The 19,742-nt window shown below is 47.9% G+C and overlaps 2 protein-coding genes across 2 annotated transcripts; both read left to right on the forward strand.

Annotated features, from left to right (window-relative positions):
- Positions 1-4,137: 4,137 nt before the first annotated feature.
- Positions 4,138-9,801, forward strand: SEC13 (SEC13 homolog, nuclear pore and COPII coat complex component). Its single transcript, XM_044300602.1, has 9 exons — positions 4,138-4,250; positions 5,464-5,508; positions 7,745-7,860; positions 7,947-8,098; positions 8,176-8,309; positions 8,579-8,712; positions 8,915-9,035; positions 9,114-9,260; positions 9,338-9,801. Exons 1-9 carry the CDS (start codon positions 4,248-4,250, stop codon positions 9,446-9,448), a joined length of 963 nt encoding a protein of 320 aa, XP_044156537.1. The 5' UTR covers positions 4,138-4,247; the 3' UTR covers positions 9,449-9,801.
- Positions 9,802-14,514: 4,713 nt separating this feature from the next.
- LOC122944083 (ghrelin-like) lies at positions 14,515-18,642 on the forward strand. The gene is made up of 5 exons (XM_044302302.1): positions 14,515-14,641; positions 14,937-15,077; positions 15,660-15,770; positions 16,021-16,132; positions 18,467-18,642. Exons 2-5 carry the CDS (start codon positions 14,964-14,966, stop codon positions 18,487-18,489), a joined length of 360 nt encoding a protein of 119 aa, XP_044158237.1. The 5' UTR covers positions 14,515-14,641; positions 14,937-14,963; the 3' UTR covers positions 18,490-18,642.
- The last annotated feature ends 1,100 nt before the right edge of the window (positions 18,643-19,742 follow it).

The raw sequence follows: 19,742 nt of genomic DNA on the forward strand, positions 1-19,742 counted from the left end.
TTAATAGACGGTGAGCGGGTGTCCGAGGAAAGACCCCTGCTGGCCGCCAGGCTGAAATACAGGGCAGATACAGCACTACAACCCCCATCGTGGAATGCTACTGAATTTCATTGAAAACATGGTCTTTGGAGACAATGTGCGTCTACGTCAGTGCATCTAATCCTACCAAGTGTGATACTGCCTGCTGAGCCGGGTATCTAATCCTATCATGTGTGTGTGATACTGCCTGCTGAGCCGGGTATCTAATCCTATCATGTGTGTGTGATACAGTCTGCTCAGCTGCTATATCTAATCCTATCATGTGTGTGTGATACTGCCTGCTGAGCCGTGTATCTAATCCTATCATGTGTGTGTGTGATACAGTCTGCTCAGCTGCTATATCTAATCCTATCATGTGTGTGTGATACTGCCTGCTGAGCCGTGTATCTAATCCTATCATGTGTGTGTGATACTGCCTGCTGAGCCGGGTATCTAATCCTATCATGTGTGTGTGATACTGCCTGCTGAGCTGTGTATCTAATCCTATCCTGTGCGATACTGTCTGCTGAGCTGTGTATCTAATCCTATCCTGTGCGATACTGTCTGCTGAGCTGTGTATCTAATCCTATCCTGTGCGATACTGTCTGCTGAGCTGTGTATCTAATCCAATCCTGTGCAATACTGTCTGCTGAGCTGTGTATCTAATCCTATCCTGTGCGATACTGTCTGCTGAGCTGTGTATCTAATCCTATCTTGTGCGATACTGTCTGCTGAGCTGTGTATCTAATCCTATCCTGTGCGATACTGTCTGCTGAGCTGTGTATCTAATCCAATCCTGTGCGATACTGTCTGCTGAGCTGTGTATCTAATCCTATCCTGTGCGATACTGTCTGCTGAGCTGTGTATCTAATCCTATCCTGTGCGATACTGTCTGCTGAGCTGTGTATCTAATCCTATCCTGTGTGATACTGTCTGCTGAGCTGTGTATCTAATCCTATCCTGTGTGATACTGTCTGCTGAGCTGTGTATCTAATCCTATCCTGTGTGATACTGTCTGCTGAGCTGTGTATCTAATCCTATCCTGTGCGATGCTGTCTGCTGAGCTGTGTATCTAATCCTATTGTGTGACTGATACTGTCTGCTGAGCTGTGTATCTAATCCTATCCTGTGCGATACTGTCTGCTGAGCTGTGTATCTAATCCTGTCCTGTGTGATACTGTCTGCTGAGCTGTGTATCTAATCCTATCCTGTGTGATACTGTCTGCTGAGCTGTGTATCTAATCCTATCCTGTGTGATACTGTCTGCTGAGCTGTGTATCTAATCCTATCCTGTGTGATACTGTCTGCTGAGCTGGGTATCTAATCCTATCCTGTGTGATACTGTCTGCTGAGCTGTGTATCTAATCCTATCCTGTGTGATACCGTCTGCTGAGCTGTGTATCTAATCCTATCCTGTGTGATACCGTCTGCTGAGCTGTGTATCTAATCCTATCCTGTGTGATACAGTCTGCTGAGCTGTGTATCTAATCCTATCATGTGTGATACTGTCTGCTGAGCTGTGTATCTAATCCTATCCTGTGTGATACTGTCTGCTGAGCTGTGTATCTAATCCTATCCTGTGTGATACTGTCTAGTGAACAGTGTATCTAATCCTATCCTGTGTGATACTGTCTGCTGAGCTGTGTATCTAATCCTATCCTATGTGATACTGTCTGCTGAGCTATGTATCTAATCCTATCCTGTGTGATACTGTCTGCTGAGCTGTGTATCTAATCCTATCCTGTGTGATACTGTCTGCTGAGCTGTGTATCTAATCCTATCCTGTGTGATACTGTCTGCTCAGCTGTGTATCTAATCCTATCCTGTGTGATACTGTCTGCTCAGCTGTGTATCTAATCCTATCCTGTGTGATACTGTCTGCTGAGCCGTGTATCTAATCCTATCCTGTGTGATACTGTCTGCTGAGCCGTGTATCTAATCCTATCCTGTGTGATACTGTCTGCTGAGCTGTGTATCTAATCCTATCCTGTGTGATACTGCCTGCTGAGCCGTGTATCTAATCCTATCCTGTGTGATACTGCCTGCTGAGCCGTGTATCTAATCCTGTCCTGTGTGATACAGTCTGCTGAGCTGTGTATCTAATCCTATCCTGTGTGATACTGCCTGCTGACCCGTGTATCTAATCCTATCCTGTGTGATACTGTCTGCTGAGCTGTGTATCTAATCCTATCCTGTGTGATACTGTCCGCTGAGCTGTGTATCTAATCCTATCCTGTGTGATACAGTCTGCTGAGCTGGGTATCTAATCCTATCCTGTGTGATACTGTCTGCTGAGCTGTGTATCTAATCCTATCCTGTGTGATACTGTCTGCTGAGCTGTGTATCTAATCCTATCCTGTGTGATACTGTCCGCTGAGCTGTGTATCTAATCCTATCCTGTGTGATACAGTCCGCTGAGCTGTGTATCTAATCCTATCCTGTGTGATACTGTCTGCTGAGCTGTGTATCTAATCCTATCCTGTGTGATACTGTCTGCTGAGCGGTGTATCTAATCCTATCCTGTGTGATACTCTCTGCTGAGCTGTGTATCTAATCCTATCCTGTGTGATACTGTCTGCTGAGCCGTGTATCTAATCCTATCCTGTGTGATACTGCCTGCTGAGCTGGGTATCTAATCCTATCCTGTGTGATACAGTCTGCTGAGCTGTGTATCTAATCCTATCCTGTGTGATACTGTCTGCTGAGCTGTGTATCTAATCCTATCCTGTGTGATACTGTCTGCTGAGCTGTGTATCTAATCCTATCCCGTGTGATACTGTCTGCTGAGCTGTGTATCTAATCTTATCCTGTGTTATACTGTCTGCTGAGCTGTGTATCTAATCCTATCCTGTGTGATACCGTCTGCTGAGCTGTGTATCTAATCCTATCCTGTGTGATACTGTCTGCTGAGCTGGGTATCTAATCCTATCCTGTGTGATACAGTCTGCTGTGTGTATCTAATCCTATCCTGTGTGATACTGTCCGCTGAGCTGTGTATCTAATCCTATCCTGTGTGATACTGTCTGCTGAGCTGTGTATCTAATCCTATCCTGTGTGATACTGTCTGCTGAGCTGTGTATCTAATCCTATCCTGTGTGATACTGTCTGCTGAGCTGTGTATCTAATCCTATCCTGTGTGATACTGTCTGCTGAGCTGTGTATCTAATCCTATCCCGTGTGATACTGTCTGCTGAGCTGTGTATCTAATCCTATCCTGTGTGATACTGTCTGCTGAGCTGTGTATCTAATCCTATCCTGTGTGATACCGTCTGCTGAGCTGTGTATCTAATCCTATCCTGTGTGATACTGTCTGCTGAGCTGGGTATCTAATCCTATCCTGTGTGATACTGTCTGCTAAGCTGTGTATCTAATCCTATCCTGTGTGATACAGTCTGCTGTGTGTATCTAATCCTATCCTGTGTGATACTGTCCGCTGAGCTGTGTATCTAATCCTATCCTGTGTGATACAGTCTGCTGTGTGTATCTAATCCTATCCTGTGTGATACTGTCCGCTGAGCTGTGTATCTAATCCTATCCTGTGTGATACTGTCTGCTGAGCTGTGTATCTAATCCTATCCTGTGTGATACTGTCTGCTGAGCCGTGTATCTAATCCTATCCTGTGTGATACAGTCTGCTGAGCCGTGTATCTAATCCTATCCTGTGTGATACAGTCTGCTGTGTGTATCTATCTATGATTAACCCCTGAAGCGCCAGTCACGCGCGGTCCCTTCTGATTGTCCGCGGTCCTCGTAGCTGTTGGCGGTACAGACTCTGCGGTACTTTTGCTGCTGATATAGTGGTACACCCCGGGGGCTGCCGCTGTCCCACCCATGGCGCCCTGTATTCCAGTACTACGCCATCACCAGTGCAGTTGCCCATAGCAACCAACCAGCTTCCAGGTCTTCTTTTTCTAAGGCGGGGGTTACATGTCAGCCACAAGGGGGGGCAGGGGGGCATTTTGGATAAATCGCTCAGTGTTTTAAGGGATAATGTGTGACCTCAGCTCCTAACTCACATATGTGCTGCAGACAAGTTCCATTCACTGACAGGTGACATTGTAGATGTGCACAGATCTAACGCGGAACCCTGGTGACTGGTAGAAATTACCCTCCCGGACCGGAAGTCTGCTCTGCACTCCCGGAAGTACAGACTGCTTGGAGTCTACAGGAGGAGCAGCCGGGAGCTGCCACGTCTGCGAGGAAGAGCGCACAGGCCGGGAGCGGACACCATGGTCAGTACGGCAGCCGAGCGCCCGCGGAGCCGCCCTGTTACCCGGGGGTCACCCGCCTGCCGGCCCTGGGGGGGGGTCAGGGGGTGTTAGCTACAGGGCCCTGCACCTAATGTTAGGGCCACAGCCCTCAGGGGCTAACAAATGAATGGATCGTATGTATAGTCCATACAGATGTAGCTGAGTTACCAGTGTGTTACATAGGACTGCAGGTGACATCTACATTATCTGTACTAAGAGAGGTATCACTGTGTTATCTGTAGTGTTACATAGGACTGCAGGTGACATCTACATTATCTGTTCTCAGAGAGTTATCCCTGTTATCTGCGGTGTTACATAGGACTGCAGGTGACATCTACTACATTATCTGTTCTCAGAGAGTTATCCCTGTTATCTGCGGTGTTACATAGGACTGCAGGTGACATCTACTACATTATCTGTACTCAGAGTTATCCCTGTGTTATCTGTGGTGTTACATAGGACTGCAGCAATTTACACTACAATACAAGTGGATGGGAATTAGCCAAATCCTGCTCGATTCCTGATATTTCTGTGTTTATCTTTGCGAGAATAAAAATCCGCTCTCCGTTCAGCAACCAAGCTCAGTAAATAAGCAGAGCTGCAGTATAAAGCATGGTGCAAGGTATGAACCATACTGTAAGGTTTTGATTAGACCGGAGATGACTGTCATACTCCCCAATGTAGCTAGGCTGTAGTCCCTGATCAAAGCAGTTTCTATGGAGTAGAGCTGCAGTAAAAAGTATGGGAGACAAAGTCTCCCATATCAGTTGTATATAGAGCCTGTACCCATGCTCTGACCTGTGCCCTTTCTCTTGCCGCGCTCTGACCTGTGCCCTTTCTCTTGCCGCGCTCTGACCTGTGCCCTTTCTCTTGCCGCGCTCTGACCTGTGCCCTTTCTCTTGCCGCGCTCTGACCTGTGCCCTTTCTCTTGCCGCGCTCTGACCTGTGCCCTTTCTCTTGCCGCGCTCTGACCTGTGCCCTTTCTCTTGCCGCGCTCTGACCTGTGCCCTTTCTCTTGCCGCGCTCTGACCTGTGCCCTTTCTCTTGCCGCGCTCTGACCTGTGCCCTTTCTCTTGCCGCGCTCTGACCTGTGCCCTTTCTCTTGCCGCGCTCTGACCTGTGCCCTTTCTCTTGCCGCGCTCTGACCTGTGCCCTTTCTCTTGCCGCGCTCTGACCTGTGCCCTTTCTCTTTCAGGTTTCCGTCATCAACACAGTGGACACGTCCCACGAGGATATGATTGTGAGTGCAGGATCCGGCCTCTTATCTGACATTTACCTTCCTGCAGAGATTTGGCGCTGTGTACACGAAACGTGAGCAGCGATCGGCTGCCAGATCAAACACTAGCGTGTAATGTGAAGGCCACGCCAAGGAGTGATCTCGCACACGCTAGTGGTTGCGTGTTTCAGGCTGCAGCCGTCATTCCTTCATTCTCAGACCCCTGGTATTCAGTTTACAACCTGCTCTCAATGTCTGACGTTCTCCCAGTGATACGAGGTCTGTGTGTCCAGGATGCTGCTGCCTTCACTAATTCTCGTGACTCCACACAGCTTCATTATTGGACTGGTTTCTCCTTCTCCAGCTCTCTGCCCACTTGTCCTGACACTGTGACCCCCCCGCCTCCCCTGCAGAGTCTGCCGTTGTTGCTCTGCTTTGCACACAGCCTATGTGACTCGCCCCCTGCAGACTGCCTTGTGCGTGTTCTCCTCCCTATCTATAGTCTGTGTTATCTGCCATGTACAACTTCCTCCCCCTCCCTGCTGCTGTCTCTAAAGCCTGTATTACACTGGCAGATTTTCTCAGAGATGATCGCTAACAAGCATTCATGGTAACGCTCGTTAGCGATGATCTTGCAGTCTAATATTGCCGCCAATTACCTGATGAATGAGCAAACGGCGGCTGTCTAATCACTATCTGCTGCCGGCAAACAACCAGACGATGGCTGTGGAGGAGATCGCTGCATGTATAATAGCAGTGGTCTCCTCTGCTAGCGAGCAGGCGATTGCCAGGAAGAAATGCTTCCCTCCTGACAATTGCCGGCAGAATCGTCTGGTGTGATGCTGCCTATAACACTGCGAGAACGTGAGCGCGCAGAGGACCCGGAGCAGTGTGCGGTCAGATTCAGCAGCACCGCCAGCTAGGAGAAGGACTGACACACACTCTGCAGCAGCCACATGGTAGGAAGTTTTAAAGAAGGCAGTTTAGAAAGTTGCTTAATTTTGCATTTAAGAAGCAAATGTTTCCATAGCCTTTAAAGAGCCCCTGTTGGCAGGATCAATGCTATCTAACCCTGCACACTTCCTGGTAGGGTTGATTCTGCTGTATACAATGATGGCAGTCTTGTAAAAATCAGTTGTGGCAAGAGAAAAGACTTTTATTCTCTATGCAAATGAGGACTTCAGTGCACTAACTGAATAGGCCCTGCCCCTTGGTGCAATGAAGCCCTCATTTGCATAAATCATTAAGTAATTTTTTTTCCCAGGATCTACACAACTGATTTTCACAAGACTTCATTATAATCAGCAGTATCAACCCTACTAGGATGTATACCTGGTTTAATAGGGTTGATCCTGATGGTGGGTGCTCAATGATATGAGGGAATTGCAGTTCTAACTTCTCCAGTAGTTGCCATCATTGGTGGTCAGAGAAGGTGTACGGGGGTCTCCAGTACAGGCCATCATTGGTGGTCAGAGAAGGGGTAAGGGGGTCTCCAGTACAGGCCATCATTGGTGGTCAGAGAAGGGGTAAGGGGGTCTCCAGTACAGGCCATCATTGGTGGTCAGAGAAGGGGTAAGGGGGTCTCCAGTACAGGCCATCATTGGTGGTCAGAGAAGGGGTAAGGGGGTCTCCAGTACAGGCCATCATTGGTGGTCAGAGAAGGGGTAAGGGGGTCTCCAGTACAGGCCATCATTGGTGGTCAGAGAAGGGGTAAGGGGGGTCTCCAGTACAGGTAATCATTGGTGGTCAGAGAAGGTGTAAGGGGGTCTCCAGTACAGGCCATCATTGGTGGTCAGAGAAGGGGTACGGGGGTCTCCAGTACAGGTCATCATTGGTGGTCAGAGAAGGGGTACAGGGGTCTCCAGTACAGGTCATCATTGGTGGTCAGAGAAGGGGTACAGGGGTCTCCAGTACAGGCCATCATTGGTGGTCAGAGAAGGGGTAAGGGGGTCTCCAGTACAGGCCATCATTGGTGGTCAGAGAAGGGGTAAGGGGGTCTCCAGTACAGGCCATCATTGGTGGTCAGAGAAGGTGTAAGGGGGTCTCCAGTACAGGCCATCATTGGTGGTCAGAGAAGGTGTAAGGGGGTCTCCAGTACAGGCCATCATTGGTGGTCAGAGAAGGGGTACGGGGGTCTCCAGTACAGGTCATTGGTGGTCAGAACCCGCTGATCTGACAATGCTGCCTTGTTATTTCTGGTGTCCCCCTTTAATGTGGCTCCCAGGTGCGTTATAAGGATGTTCTCTGCTTGTCTTCCCAGCACGATGCTCAGATGGATTACTACGGCACGCGTCTCGCCACCTGCTCCTCTGACAGATCCGTTAAGATCTTCGACGTGAAGAATGGCGGCCAGATACTGATTGCTGATCTGCGGGGGTGAGTCGGGCCTGGAGGCTCTTGATGACCGTAGTCTGACATGGAGCCAGCACTGCGCCCTTCTAAGGTTTGGTTTTGTCTTGCAGACACGAGGGGCCGGTCTGGCAGGTAGCCTGGGCTCATCCCATGTTCGGCAACATCCTGGCCTCCTGCTCCTATGACAGGAAGGTCATTATATGGAAAGAAGAAAACGGGACCTGGGACAAGACGTATGAATACACCGGCCACGACTCCTCAGGTGATTACTGTCTGGGGGTGGTAGTAGTACCGCCGTTTGGGCTTCTTGCTTACCCTCCCCTCTTGTTTCTGGTGCAGTGAATTCCGTGTGCTGGGCTCCTCACGACTTTGGCCTGATGTTGGCCTGTGGCAGTTCCGATGGCGCCATTTCTCTCCTCACCTACACGGGGGACGGTCCCTGGGATGTCAAAAAGATCAGCAACGCACACACGGTAAGCGCCAGTAAATGGGACAAACTGTTGAGGCAGTCCCGTGAGGAACCAGTAGGAGGAGCTGTTTGAAAAAAATAATCACCACTAGAGCACGGGCCGGCAACCTTCAGCAGTCCAGCTGTTGTGAAACTACATCTCCCAGCATAAACGCTTGCTAAGCTGTTCTTGGAGCTCCCATATAAGTAAAGAGAGCATGTTGGGAGTTGTAGTTTCACAACTAGTGAAGGTTGCTGCAGCATAGCATATATTGACCTGTGTCCCCTCTTTAGATTGGGTGTAACGCGGTCAGCTGGGCTCCTTCCGTCGTCCCGGGGAGTTTAGTGGATCAGCCATCTGGACAGAGGCCAAACTACATCAAGAGATTCGTCTCCGGTGGATGCGACAACCTTGTGAAAATCTGGAGGTCAGTGACAACCTCTGGGTGCACGGTCACGAGCCAGGGAATACTAAGAGCACCGTACCACGTGGCATTTCTTATCACGTGTTTCTGTGAGGTCACCCATAGTATGGGGGTCCCTGTTAGCAGGTGAAGATTCGGCCCCTTACCGCCCACTGGGGAGCTGATCGCACCGCCGCCATCATGTGGCTTCTGCTTGTCTCTGCAGGGAGGAGGACGGTCAGTGGAAAGAAGATCAGAAGCTGGAGGCGCACAGTGACTGGGTGCGGGATGTGGCCTGGGCACCGTCTATCGGTCTCCCCACCAGCACCATTGCCAGTTGTTCTCAGGTAACATTGGAGGGACCCGGTCCATGGTGTAGCAGAGACGTGTGTGTCATGTCCTGAGCTGCTGATATGTTCTTGCAGGACGGCAGAGTTTACATATGGACCTGTGACGACCCGACCAGTAACAGCTGGACCCCCAAACTGCTGCACAAATTTAATGACGTGGTGTGGCACGTGAGCTGGTCCATCACCGCCAACATCCTGGCCGTGTCTGGGGGCGACAACAAGGTATGGGGGAAGGGTGCACACATGGATGATGGTCCCGGTGCTCTGTATATTAACCCCTTCTATCGTCCTGTCTTAAGGTGACCTTGTGGAAGGAGTCCGTGGACGGCCAGTGGGCGCTGATCAGCGATGTAAACAAGGGACAGGGGGTCGTGTCTGCGGTGACAGACGGACACCAGAACGAGCAGTGACCTCCCTGCACCCGGACCATGAATTCCCAGCTCCTGCTCGGTCAGGGCGAATCTCAGAAGGACAGTGATACTTATTAACTCCTTCATGGCCAAGTGGAACTGCAGACTCCGCCCTCTCTCCTCGAGATCAGATTTTTGGGGCATTTCTTCATTGCTGCGCAGTTTTCCCTTCTGTTTCCCACTCGATATTTGGTCAGAACGAGCTGTGACCTCGGTGTATCCCAGCGATCATGACCCCCATCCTCCCCAGAAATGTTTCCTTTTATAAAGTTTTATCCATTTTGCTCTTTATTTGTAAATTGTTAAATCCTTGGAATAAAATATTCAGTTATTACTTTTTGTGCTAAAACTCACAAGGAGCTTAATCATTTCTGAAGCCGCGCTGCCTCCGGGTTGCTTCGCAACGCCTGACTTTCTTTAAAAGTGACCACTGCTTGACTACATGTAGTGTTAAGGGTTAAATCCTATATAGAGTTAGTGTATGTGAAAGGTGAGCAGAATTACATATTGTGCTTTACTCCAGTGCTGCACTCGTGCACAATTCAGTCAAAATAATGAGTACATCGCCGATTGTATATTGTCTGTCCGGTTGCTGCTAGAGCAACGTTTATGGGCACGCAAACATCTCCCCCAACAGCTTAGCCAAGACCCTACAATACAGAGGGGTGGGGGGGGGGGGGGGTCATGTTCAGTGTCTGGTGTAAAGACAACACATCTCAGAGTGCAAATCACAAGCACTGAGCCAGCCGGGAACATTAGGAGATTTGCAGAATAGTGAGTGCAGCTCTGGAGTATAATACAGGATGCAACTCAGGATCAGTACAGGATAAGTAATGTATGTACACAGTGACTGCACCAGCAGAATAGTGAGTGCAGCTCTGGAGTATAATACAGGATGTAACTCAGGATCAGTACAGGGTAAGTAATGTATGTACACAGTGACTGCACCAGCAGAATAGTGAGTGCAGCTCTGGAGTATAATACAAGATGTAACTCAGGATCAGTACAGGGTAAGTAATGTATGTACACAGTGACTGCACCAGCAGAATAGTGAGTGCAGCTCTGGAGTATAATACAAGATGTAACTCAGGATCAGTACAGGATAAGTAATGTAATGTACACAGTGACTCCACCAGCAGAATAGTGAGTGCAGCTCTGGAGTATAATACAGGATGTAACTCTGGATCAGTACAGGATAAGTAATGTATGTACATAGTAACTCCACCAGCAGAATAGTGAGTGCAGCTCTGGAGTATAATACAGGATGTAACTCTGGATCAGTACAGGATAAGTAATGTATGTACACAGTGACTGCACCAGCAGAATAGTGAGTGCAGCTCTGGAGTATAATACAGGATGTAACTCGGGATCAGTACAGGATAAGTAATGTATGTACACAGTGACTGCACCAGCAGAATAGTGAGTGCAGCTCTGGAGTATAATACAGGATGTAACTCAGGATCAGTACAGGATAAGTAATCTATGTACATAGTAACTCCACCAGCAGAATAGTGAGTGCAGCTCTGGAGTATAATACAGGATGTAACTCTGGATCAGTACAGGATAAGTAATGTATGTACACAGTGACTGTACCAGCAGAATAGTGAGTGCAGCTCTGGAGTATAATACAGGATGTAACTCAGGATCAGTACAGGATAAGTAATGTATGTACACAGTGACTGCACCAGCAGAATAGTGAGTGCAGCTCTGGAGTATAATACAGGATGTAACTCAGAATCAGTACAGGATAAGTAATGTAATGTATGTACACAGTGACTGCACCAGCAGAATAGTGAGTGCAGCTCTGGAGTATAATACAGGATGTAACTCTGGATCAGTACAGGATAAGTAATGTATGTACACAGTGACTGCACCAGCAGAATAGTGAGTGCAGCTCTGGAGTATAATACAGGATGTAACTCAGAATCAGTACAGGATAAGTAATGTAATGTATGTACACAGTGACTGCACCAGCAGAATAGTGAGTGCAGCTCTGGGGTATAATACAGGATGTAACTGAGGATCAGTACAGGATAAGTAATGTATGTACACAGTGACTGCACCAGCAGAATAGTGAGTGCAGCTCTGGAGTATAATACAGGATGTAACTCGGGATCAGTACAGGATAAGTAATGTATGTACACAGTGACTGCACCAGCAGAATAGTGAGTGCAGCTCTGGAGTATAATACAGGATGTAACTCAGAATCAGTACAGGATAAGTAATGTAATGTATGTACACAGTGACTGCACCAGCAGAATAGTGAGTGCAGCTCTGGGGTATAATACAGGATGTAACTGAGGATCAGTACAGGATAAGTAATGTATGTACACAGTGACTGCACCAGCAGAATAGTGAGTGCAGCTCTGGAGTATAATACAGGATGTAACTCAGGATCAGTACAGGATAAGTAATGTATGTACAGTCGTGGCCAAAAGTTTTGAGAATGGCACAAATATTAGTTTTCACAAAGTTTGCTGCTAAACTGCTGTTAGATCTTAGTTTCAGTAGTTTCTGTGATGTAGTGAAATATAATTACACGCACTTCATACGTTTCAAGGGCTTTTATCGACAATTACCTGACATTTATGCAGAGTCAGTATTTGCAGTGTTGGCCCTTCTTTTTCAGGACCTCTGCAATCCGACTGCGCATGCTCTCAATCAGCTTCTGGGCCAATTCCTGACTGATAGCAGCCCATTCTTTCATCATCACTTCTTGGAGTTTGTCAGAATTAGTGGGTTTTTGTTTGTCCACCCGCCTCTTGAGGATTGACCACAAGTTCTCAATGGGATTAAGATCTGGGGAGTTTCCAGGCCATGGACCCAAAATGTCAGCGTTTTGGTCCCCGAGCCACTTAGTTATCACTTTTGCCTTATGGCACGGTGCTCCATCCTGCTGGAAAATGCATTGTTCTTCACCAAACTGCTGTTGGATTGTTGGAAGAAGTTGCTGTTGGAGGGTGTTTTGGTGCCATTCTTTATTCATGGCTGTGTTTTGGGGCAAAGTTGTGAGTGAGCCCACTCCCTTGGATGAGAAGCAACCCCACACATGAATGGTCTCAGGATGCTTTACTGTTGGCATGACACAGGACTGATGGTAGCGCTCACCTTTTCTTCTCCGGACAGGCCTTTTTCCTGATGCCCCAAACAATCGGAAAGAGGCTTCATCGGAGACTATGACTTTGCCCCAGTCCTCAGCAGTCCATTCACCATATTTTCTGCAGAAGAACAATCTGTCCCTGGTGTTTTTTTTTTTAGAGAAGTGGCTTCTTTGCTGCCCTTCTTGACACCAGGCCATCTTCCAGTAGTCTTGGCCTCACTGTGCGTGCAGATGCGCTCACACCTGCCTGCTGCCATTCCTGAGCAAGCGCTGCACTGGTGGCACTGCGATCCCGCAGCTTAGGAGACGATCCTGACGCTTGCTGGACTTTCTTGGACGCCCTCAGGGGCGTAGCTAAAGGCTCATGGACCCTTGTGCAAGATTTCACCTTGGGCCCCCCTTCCCTCAGTGCTTTGTGACCAGGGAGGCAAAATTTTTAAAGTTGAAACGGCGAATAAATGCCAAATTCTTGACCTAACCCCTTCCCTGCAGCCAGAGGTGTAACTTGACCAGCATGCACTTTCCATAATACCAGTCTCTTCTTATGTGGCACAAGGGTCTTTGTGCCCCTTCAGGCTCCTGGGCCCGGTAGCGACTGCTACCTCTGCACCCCCTATAGCTACGCCCCTGGACGCCCTGAAGCCTTCTTAACAAGAATTGAACCTCTTTCCTTGAAGTTCTTGATGATCCTATAAATTGTTGATTGAGGTGCAATCTTGTAGCCACAATATCCTTGCCTGTGAAGCCATTTTTATGCAACGCAATGATGGCTGCACGCGTTTCTTTGCAGGTCACCATGGTTAACAATGGAAGAACAATGATTTCAAGCATCACCATCCTTTTAACAGGTCAAGTCTGCTATTTTAACCCAATCAGCCTGACATAATGATCTCCAGCCTTGTGCTCGTCAACATTCTCACCTGAGTTAACAAGACGATTACTGAAATGATCTCAGCAGGTCCTTTAATGACAGCAATGAAATGCAGTGGAAAGATTTTTTTTGGGATTAAGTTAATTTTCATGGCAAAGAAGGACTATGCAATTCATCTGATCACTCTTCATAACATTCTGGAGTAGATGCAAATTGCTATTATAAAAACTTAAGCAGCAACTTTTCCAATATTTATGTAATTCTCAAAACTTTTGGCCATGACTGTACACAGTGACTGCACCAGCAGAATAGTGAGTGCAGCTCTGGAGTATAATACAGGATGTAACTCAGGATCCGTACAGGATAAGTAATGTATGTACACAGTGACTGCACCAGCAGAATAGTGAGTGCAGCTCTGGAGTATAATACAGGATGTAACTCAGGATCAGTACAGGATAAGTAATGTATGTACACAGTGACTGCACCAGCAGAATAGTGAGTGCAGCTCTGGAGTATAATACAGGATGTAACTCAGGATCAGTACAGGATAAGTAATGTATGTACACAGTGACTGCACCAGCAGAATAGTGAGTGCAGCTCTGGAGTATAATACTGGATAAATAATGTATGTACACAGTAATGTATGAGGCTTAAGAGAAAACAAGAAAACCAGCAGAATAGTGTTTGCTGCTCTGGGTGTGATTGGATTATACAATGCAGCTCAATGTTAGTACAAAATGAATCAAATAAAGCGTAGTGATTGTTACTGATTGCTGTAGATATCAGATCGGTCCATGCCTGAAGGTTTCAGCTGTTACTGTGGAAGTGACAACTGTGCAAACACATCACCCCGGACACGGACTGCGGTGATAAACGATCGATCCATTATAATCAAGAGGGAATGTCCGCATGCAAAGAAAATTTCACAGTGGTGTTTGTAAATTCTTCCTGTTCTCGTAGTATCTGCTCTATAGAACACAAGCGCAAACAGTGAACAATGGAGGACGGCGCCCGGGGGTCAGTACACAGTCACAGTCACTTCCACCTATCAGATCAGAACAATGGCGCCTCTTATGATTCCACCGTTGTGTAGAAGCAGCACCAGACTTCACGTAGGTTTCCATCGCATTTGGTTCCTTGGGAGATATTCCACATTCCTTTGGCGCCTCCTATAAATATGCCATGGACCTGAGGGTGTGAAGACTTTCCTGTAAGACTCCATGTAAGTCACAAGGCGGGTAAGGCTTCGTTCACATCTGCACTTGTACAGAATTAAATAACTGAGGCCCCAGATCAGTTGCATTCTGCAGAAGGATGGCGCCCAGTGGACCCCATTGTGATCTGTCAGGCAGCCCAGCGTCTTACCGGCCACAATAGTGCTGCACGCTGCGCTATTTCGTATAACGTTTTTTACCAGAATCTGCAGTGGAGCCTCCAGTGCAGATGTGAATAAAGCCTAATTTCAAGTTTTTGTTTCAGGCTCAGTTTAACTTTTTTTTTTTTTTTCCATTTTGCAGATCTCCAGCTTGAAATCCGAATCCGAGATGATGTTGGGCAGAGTTGCTCTCTTTGGCCTTGTCCTGTACTGCCTGCTGTGGACAGAGGATGTGGAGGGAGGATCCAGCTTTTTAAGCCCGGCCGATATGCATAAAAATGCGGTAAGGGAACGTTGATTTGTTGATGAGGTCCTAATGTGACCAAACTACAACTCCTAGCTTTGTAGTTGTCAGATTATGTTGGGTGTTGTAGGCTTGCAACAGCTGGAGATGCACAGGTTGGGGACCACTGCACACAAAAAAAGTGCAATTGAAACATGCATAATACAGGTTTACAATCATGTGTCCTACTCCAATCACACCCAGAGCTGCATTCACAGTTCTGCTATCTGCACAGTGCATTAAGGGAGCTCGTTGGTAGCACATTGGTGAATACAGCTCAGGATGTGACTGGAGTAGCTATGATGTAACTTAGGACATGTTCACATCAGCGCTAATATTTACGTGCCAGTTTCGGCAGATAACTGATAGGAAAGTAGCCAAACAGATCCTGTTGACTATGATGGGATCCATTTGGGAGAACAAAAAGTCCTGCCCGCTGCACTTTTCTGTTCACTAATTTTGACAAAATCTGCGATGGAGATTCCAAACGGAGCCTCCAATGCAGATGTGAACACCCGCTAGGAGATTGTAAGGAAAGCATGATTTTAATAATTTGCTGAACCAGTTTCATGATATTTCTAGGGTAAGAAAATACCAAAAAAACTGCCGTACAACAACATGAACCGCAGGGAAGCCGGAGACCCCTGGGGGGATCTTGTGGATGAACGATCAGAAGACCCAGAAGAGATTGGGGTATGTATGTAGTGCACTAGTGGGGTCCAGCTGCCTGAACACCCCCAGTAATGAGCTGATTTCAGCAGCCGAGGCTGCATTATTACAAGGGGATCATTCACTATAAGGGTCAAGTCCTCCAGGGACAGGTTCCCACTGCTCTGACTAATGTGTGAGGGTCCCAAGTGTCTGTGACCTAGAGGGGCATAAAGAGGGGTCGTCCTGGTGGGTGCCCCCTGTGCATCTTGCATTAACACGTTCTCCTTTGCAGGTGACCATCCCTCTGGACATTAACCTGAAGCTGACCCAGGACCAGTTCCAGAGACAGAAAGCCACCATAGAAAGCCTCCTGCTCGGACTGTTCTCCCTCGGCTCAGCTCCAGGTACAGACAATTCTGTTTGGTTCCCGTGTGACGCTGAAACATGCAGGGCTGAGGGTCCAAAGCTTAGAGCATAAGCCGCCTTCAGCGTAACCCCCAACTCACCAGGACCCTGCACCGACAGTGCCTCATTAGAGCATTAGACTGTATGGTGAGGTTATAGCAGTGGTGAAACTACAACCCCCAGCATGCTCTATTCATTTCTATGGAGTTCTGAGAACAGCCAAGCAAGTGTGCATCTTGGGAGTTGTAGTATTACTACAGCTGGAGTGCTTGGGGGTTAGGCCTCTTGCACACGACCATATGTCTTTTGCGGTCCGTTATTCACGGATCCGTTGTTCCAGTTTTTGTTTCAGCAGTGTTTCCGTTCCGTTTCTCCGTTTGTGATCCATTTTTTTGCGGATGGCAAACGGAAGCATACAATAATGTATAAACAGTAAGTACATTAAAAAAACTGGGCTGGGCATACCATTTTGAATAGATGGTTCCCCAAAAACGGAACGGATACGGAAGACATACGGATGCATTCTGTATGCATTCCGTTTTTTTTGCGGATTTATTGACTTGAATTGAGCCACGGAACTGGGATGCATATGGAGTACATTCCGTTTTTGTTTTTTTTGCGGAACCGTTTAAATGAATGGTTCTGCACACGGAACCCGCAAAAACGGAACGTGTGCAAGAGGCCTTAAAGGAAGAAGGGCTCGCCCCTGATTTGGGCCACCCTACTAGATAGAGGAAAGCTGCTGCTGCAAAAAGTGGGGGATCCACTGCAATGCACTCAATACATGGTCCAGTGATTAGATGGGACACCACTGGGGAAGGAACTTTCAGTACTGGTCTGAGTTGTCATCTAGGACATAATGGGTAAAGTTGGGAGGTTCCCGACTTGGCACTCTGGCCCCGCCATACCGTGCAGTTTTCCCTAGATGTTGATGGCACAGGATTCCACCGGCTGCACATTTACTTGAATGGCTCTGCGCTGCGGGGAATAATAAGCCAGAGTGACCGAGGTCCCCTCATTATCTGGCTTGGGGGGGGGGGCAAAAGGCCAGAGCCCCACCGAGCAGAATGTTACTGCACATCCGGTCGACAGACCATAGTAGTGATGAGTGAAGTGAGCTTCGGATCCTAAATCCGTAGTCACTTTGCTCAAAATTTCGGATTGATGCTGTACGGAGATACAGCCTCCGTCTCTGTGCAGAATTAAAATGTACAACCTCCGATGAGGCGAAGTCACGTGAGACTTCGGTGAATAACTTCGGTATTTGATTTTTAAATTGGAAAACCACTTTAAATCTTGGATCCGAACTGGTACCTCGGAACCGTAGCAGAGTTTGGATCCAAGTTTCAAAGTTTTCCACTTTAAAAAATCGAATACCAAAGTCTCGTGAGACTTTGCAAATAACTGACTTTGCCTCATCGGAGGCCGTACGTTTTAATTCTATACAGAGACGGATCTCTGTACAGCATTAATACGAAATTTTGAGCAAAGCGACTAGAGATCTAGGATCCGAAGCTCACTCGCTCATCACTGTACCAAAGCGCTGTAAAGCCTCAGTCACACGTCAGTGTTTGGTCAGTAATTTTGAGCCACAACCAGGTGCGGCTCTAAACACAGAACAGGAGCAGATCTCCCCCTTACACCTGATCTCGGTGGAGGCTCCGCTCCTGGTTTTGGCTCACAATAACGGACTTGTGAATGAGGCTTAATATGGGAATCGCCCTTATAATAATCATTCCAGTAATGAAGACAAAATGTATGAAGTTGCACAGAATGTCTGATATGTAATATGTTTAATATCAAAGCCCATCTGTCAGCAGTTTTGTCCCTATGACACCGGCTGACTTGTTCCATGTGCGCTTGGCAGCTGAAGGCATCTGTGTTGGTCCCATGTTCATATGTGCCCGCATTTCTGAGAAAAATGATGTTTTAATATATGCAAATTAGCCTCCAGGAGCAATGGGGGCGTTACCATTACACCTAGAGGCTCTACTCTCTCTGCAACTGCCACGTCCTGTGCACTTTGATTGACAGGACCAGGTGTGATGACTTTTTCACTGCTGTGATCATTGTAGAGAGAGCAGAGCCTCTAGGTGTAATGGTAACGCCCCCGTTGCTCCTAGAGGCTCATTTGCATATATTAAAACATCCTTTTTCTCAGCAATGTGGGCACATAGGAACATGGGACCAACACAGACGCCTTCAGCTGCCGAGCGCACATGTAACTGGTCAGCCGGGGTCATAGGCCCTTTAAAGTACAATATAATGTGTAACATCATGTATAATATATTGTATAATATGTAACGTACATATCCTGTGTCTCCTCCCTCCAGATGTAGAAGAGGAGAAAGCCTAGCAGTCCCCCCGCCGCACGCTGAGCCGCAGTCCCCCTGCCGCACGCTGAGCCGCAGTCCCCCTGCCGCACGCTGAGCCGCAGTCCCCCTGCCGCACGCTGAGCCGCAGTCCTCCTCCTGTCAGTCACTGCATGAACCTGTCTCAAATAAATGTTTACAAGCAAATAATCGCTTTGCGCTTCTTTTTGCTCGTCCGTCGTGTCCCAACTATAGAAAACTATAAATAAAAGGACAGTCCGTCCCCCCCCCCCCCCCCCCCCCCGCTGTAAGGTGTGTAATGCAGACTTGTGGGTCTGAGGTTTCTTTAAATGTCCCTTTTCTCTGTCCATGCTTGCTGAGTATGGGCGGTCTATCAGAGAAGTGACGCGCTCCGGGTTATCGGGTGTCTCCCTTCATCCCTCTCACAGTATGCAAGATCAGGCACAAGAAGAAGCTGCACCTTTTACCTTCCCTTTCAGAACATTGAGTACCAGACACTGGAAAGAGAAAAAAAGCTGCAGCTGCACCTCCCTCCTACCCTCTCACAGCATGCAGAAGCTGCAGCTACATTTACTATGTCACGCAGCAGATGCAGCCCCTCTCACACATCAGACACAAAATGAAGCTGCATCCCCTCCTGTTCTCTCATAGCACTCAATATGAGACTGTCACGGCCATGACTCCTGTGTCCGCATGCTGTTGCCTGCGGTCTGGTGTTGCTGTTCAGCCACAGGCGAGGGCCGCTAGTATGTTGCCTCACTTGTGGTTGTTTTGCAGCCTGAGCTGGTGCTGGGCAGCTTGCTGCAATGTGCATGCGGTTGCACCTGGCAACCTGCCTTTATATGTGTGCACATTCCCTGTTTGGTGTGCACAGGGTTTGAGTTGTGTGCACTTCCCCCTTTTAGTTGATGTCTTCCCTTCCCTGGTGTTGGAAGGGTTAACTTCCTTCCTAGTGTGTGGCTACATGGGCTATAAAGCCTCAGTTGAGACCTGATGTCTGAGGGGTACTCTAGCCTTGTAGTAAGCTGGAGGCACTCTCCTGGTCCCTAATACCATCTGCCAGTGAGGGCCACCCTTGTGGTCATAAAATGTTGTTATGTGGTGTCTGTATTATTGCAGCTATGGTTCTGGCTTCCTGTGTGTGCTGTGTCCTTTTATGTCTGTGTGTGGACTTCAGCACTTCTGTCCAGGGATCCAGTCAGGGTGTCTGTGGCAGGTAGGGGTGGAAGTCTTTCACTCTCCTGCCATATCCATAGTCTGTTTCTGTTTATATCCC

The sequence above is a fragment of the Bufo gargarizans genome, chromosome 7, assembly GCF_014858855.1.
Source record: "Bufo gargarizans isolate SCDJY-AF-19 chromosome 7, ASM1485885v1, whole genome shotgun sequence".
Taxonomy (NCBI): Eukaryota; Metazoa; Chordata; class Amphibia; order Anura; family Bufonidae; genus Bufo; species Bufo gargarizans.